The sequence below is a fragment of the Myotis davidii genome, unplaced genomic scaffold (genome assembly GCF_000327345.1).
Source record: "Myotis davidii unplaced genomic scaffold, ASM32734v1 scaffold526, whole genome shotgun sequence".
Classification (NCBI taxonomy): Eukaryota; Metazoa; Chordata; class Mammalia; order Chiroptera; family Vespertilionidae; genus Myotis; species Myotis davidii.
In genome coordinates this window covers 270,672-274,603 of record NW_006296797.1, presented here as the reverse complement: position 1 = coordinate 274,603, position 3,932 = coordinate 270,672, and the positions used below count along the sequence as shown (strand labels likewise).

Here is a 3,932-nt window from a genome sequence, read left to right as displayed (position 1 = left end):
GGGCATTCTTGGGGGTGGGGGATGGGGGTGGGGGTGGGAGGGCGCGGAGGTGGCTTGACTAAGATGATCAGGAAGAGCCTTATAGCTTGGTTTGCAGAAATGAACCCTGGCCTGCGTCTCTAGCATTGGGTTCAGTTGTCAGCTGTTCTGTCCAATGCCAAGGGTGGAGATGTCTCCTCTTTTCAGAAAGCTGCAATTGGTTCTCAGAATGGGGAAAAGACTCCTCGGGTAGCTGGCCTGACTTACAGAACTCATTTGCTGGTGGGAGGGCGCGGAGGTGGCTTGACTAAGATGATCAGGAAGAGCCTTATAGCTTGGTTTGCAGAAATGAACCCTGGCCTGCGTGTCTAGCATTGGGTTCAGTTGTCAGCTGTTCTGTCCAATGCCAAGGGTGGAGATGTCTCCTCTTTTCAGAAAGCTGCAATTGGTTCTCAGAATGGGGAAAAGACTCCTCGGGTAGCTGGCCTGACTTACAGAGAACTCATTTGCTTTTGGGAAATGACGGGTAATCCTAGGTAGTCTGATTACTCATTTCTCACCTGGCTCATTCAACTTGGGGTGGACCAAAATCACCCCTTGTTTTTCCTTGTTTTATCTTAATTGGTTTTTCTTTTAAGCAGGGCTTGAGAAAGGGGCCTTGAAATCCTGAGCCTGCAGAATCTCAGAGCATCTTATGGAATGAGGAACTATCTAATGTTTCCAAGCAGCATTAACTTCTTCCCTGCAACTGTGGAACTTACGCAATAGAAACAAATGGTATTTCCCACTATTTGTGAAGTACATGGCAACAGAAACTCTACATTGTCCCTGTAGAAAAGAATTTCCCTATCATTATCATCGTTTTCCTCCCAACCCCACAAACTGAAAGGATTTTCCTCCTTCTCTGATCTTTTCATGAATGTTTCCCAGTTATGGCCTATTTTAGGCCCTGCCCTGGAGATATATATATATATAAGGGCTCCCTAGTAGAGATCCTGGAGGTTATGGGTGGAGGAGATGGGGACGAAGGGAGGAGAGACCAAGACTGAAACAGGGGAAACCTCCCCCAGCTTGTGTTGCTTAGTCATGTTTGTTCAGTGAGTTGCACTGTGCCAGGAATAGCTGGGAGGCAGCCAGGCCCTGGACCAAGGGAGTCCCCATTGATGACACCAGTGCTGAGCCCCCTGTCTGAGTCATGTGACCTGAGTAGGCAGTGACCTGATGCAGAGGTCTGAAGGTGCCACCAATGTACTCTGGAGAAGCTGAAAGGATCTTGCTTATTTGTCTGTTTATTGATTGGTTGTTAATTCGGTTATTGTTCCTCTCTCCCTGCTCTGGACTGGAAGCACCAGGGGGCAGGAACCTTATCTGTGGTGCTCACTGCTGGATCCCTGCTTGAGGGCCTGGTGTTGTTGGTCTTTCACTTCTGTAACCCCAGGATCTCACTCAATGCCTAGCCCATAGTAGGTGCTTGTGGCAGATGCTTCTCTCTTGGCAACAGAACTTAGGTTGTCCAGGTAGCCATGTCCCGGGAGATGGAGCAGGACTGTTCTAACTTGATAGTGACAACCCTGCTTTTGGTCGGGAACTATTTAAGGGTGGTCATGTGACTCAGGCTGCCCTGTGAGGTATAAGGGAAAGTCTGCATGCTGGGGCCTTTGGGGAAAATTTTCTCTCTCTGATGAGAGGCCAGAGGAGAGCTCCAACCCCCTTCCCCGCCACGCCCCCCCCCTCCCCCCCCACCTGTTTCCCTTCTCTTTTCTTTCCTGCTTTAGAGTTGTTTAGCAGGTGATGTTGCCATTGAGCAGCATCTTGTGAACCTGGGGATCCAAAACTTGGGAGAAAAGCCATGATCATGATGGGGATGGCAAGGCTGAAGGTACCTTGGTCCTTCATGATGTCACCAAATCCTGAACCAGCCAGAGGAACCAAGCTCCTTTGGATCTTTTGTTAAATAATCAATGTCTTTATGTTTTAACCCACCAGTAACCCATTTTTCTCTTCCTTGCTGCCAAGTGCAGCTAAATGAATTAAGCACTCAGTCCCTGAGTTGAATAAATAAGTCTTCACTTATTGAGCACTTACTATCTGCTCTAAGCACTTTCTGTGTATTAACTTAGGAATCTTTGCAACAACCTTATGATATTGGTATAGTTATTATCCTTAGTTCACAGATGAGGAAAAGAAGGCACAGAGAGCTGAAGTAATTTTTTAAAAGTTGTATCATTTTTCACTGGGGATGGGATGGTGGGGAGAAATATTCCAGAGGGATCAGAGGGAGTAACAGAATATAGAAGGGTTGGGGGTGAGCCAGGGGGAGGCTCCCCCCACAAGTGAGGAAATGTTTCGATGGTCTTTTTGGCAGTGTGGGCCGATTCTTGGGTGAAGTATGAGATCCTCTCTCTCTCTCTCTCTAGCAAATTTTTCTGAAGGTGAAGGAAATCTTTCACAGATACAGCTGGGAAGGGGACTAACATTTATTGACCACCTACTATGTGCCAGTTATTGTCAGATATTTTGTATCAGTAGTTCTCAACTGGGGGCAATTCTGTCCCTCAGGGGACATTTGGTAATGCCTGGAGACAACGGGGAAGAGAGTGCTACTGGTATCTAGTGTGTAGTGGGTACAGTATGTGGCTAAATGTTCTCAAAGCAAAGGATGCCTCTCCACAACTAAGAATTACCCCAAATATCAATAGTTCTGAGGTTGAGGAACCCTGCTTTCCATACATTCTTTTGCTCTTACAAAGGTTCCCATTTTATAGATGAGGCAACTGAGGCTCAGAGAAGTGCTGTGATCAGTCTAAGGTCATACAGGATAGCTACTCCAAAGTTCTCTACAATTTTCTGAGAACCTTAGCAGTCAGCCACGTTTTGGGTAGAATTGACTCCACTACCCAAACCTGGAAGGTTCACCCATCTCACATGCTTCAGTACCTGCCCAGGGGAGCTTCACTCACCCACGGCCCAGATCAAATGCCACCTTGTCCATGATCCCAAAGGAACAAAGCCTGGAGGCCAGACGCTGCCCCACTCTTATCCTGTGTCTTTATGCCCTTCCAGTATTTACCCAGAGGCCAGTGGGAGAGCAATCCGGGGTGTTTGGAACAGAAAATAAATAAGCAATAATGTTCCTACCTAAAGGGTAATTATAATCTACAGGGGGATAGTATGTGAAACGGCTAATCCATTGAGGAGATAATAAAATCTCTGGCCAGTGAATAAGGATTGTATGGGTAGTTTGGAGAATGGGGTCTGGCCAAGAGGGCTGTTTGTACAAGCAATACTAATTAAGAATAAACATTTATAGAGAATTTTCTAAGTGCTGGGCACTGCTCCAAGAACTCCCTATGGATTGACCCATACGGTGTGAAGGACCCTGAGAGCTAGGTACCATTATTATTCCCATTGTACTGATGAGAACACTAAGGCTCTTGAGGCAAGGAAACCAGCTTCAGGTCACCCAGCTAGCAAGTGGGGGAGATGGGATTTGAACCTGAGCATCATACCTTCCTGTGAGGCAGGTGAGGTCATTTGTCACACAGAGCACCCTGGACTAGAAGACCTTATCCATGGCCGAGTGGATGGGAGGGGGGCTCAGGCAGAGCAGCTCTCAATCAGTAACTGAGAGCAGATCATTTCTTCTGGGAAATGTGGAAAGGGTGGGCTCTGCTCATGGGAGCGAATAAGTTCAGAAGGGAAAAAAAGGGAGGATAGAAGGAAAGAATAAGGGAAAGGAAAGAGAAAGAGTCACAGAGAGAGAGAATCACGTGTGTTTCTTCCCAAGGTCGTGGCAGTGCCCGAGGGCACCAAAAGGGCTGGGTATCCCAAAGGTGACATAGCACGGGCAGGCGGGGGCCGCCCCTCTTTCTTCCTTGGGCCGGCGGGGGCGCGCGTGTCAGGGCGGGCTTGCTGCTGAGCCCTCCTGGTGTTTACTCGGCCCAGCAGCGGCG

At 48.0% G+C, this 3,932-nt stretch overlaps 1 protein-coding gene across 1 annotated transcript in view; it reads left to right on the top strand.

Annotated features, from left to right (window-relative positions):
* The first annotated feature begins 498 nt into the window (after nt 1-498).
* The window catches only part of PREX1 (phosphatidylinositol-3,4,5-trisphosphate-dependent Rac exchange factor 1), a 189,232-nt gene continuing 185,798 nt past the window's right edge, over nt 499-3,932 (top strand). The window contains exon 1 of the mRNA XM_006772500.2: nt 499-505. Coding sequence (XP_006772563.1) covers nt 499-505 — 7 coding nt within the window. The remainder of the gene's footprint in view (nt 506-3,932) is intronic.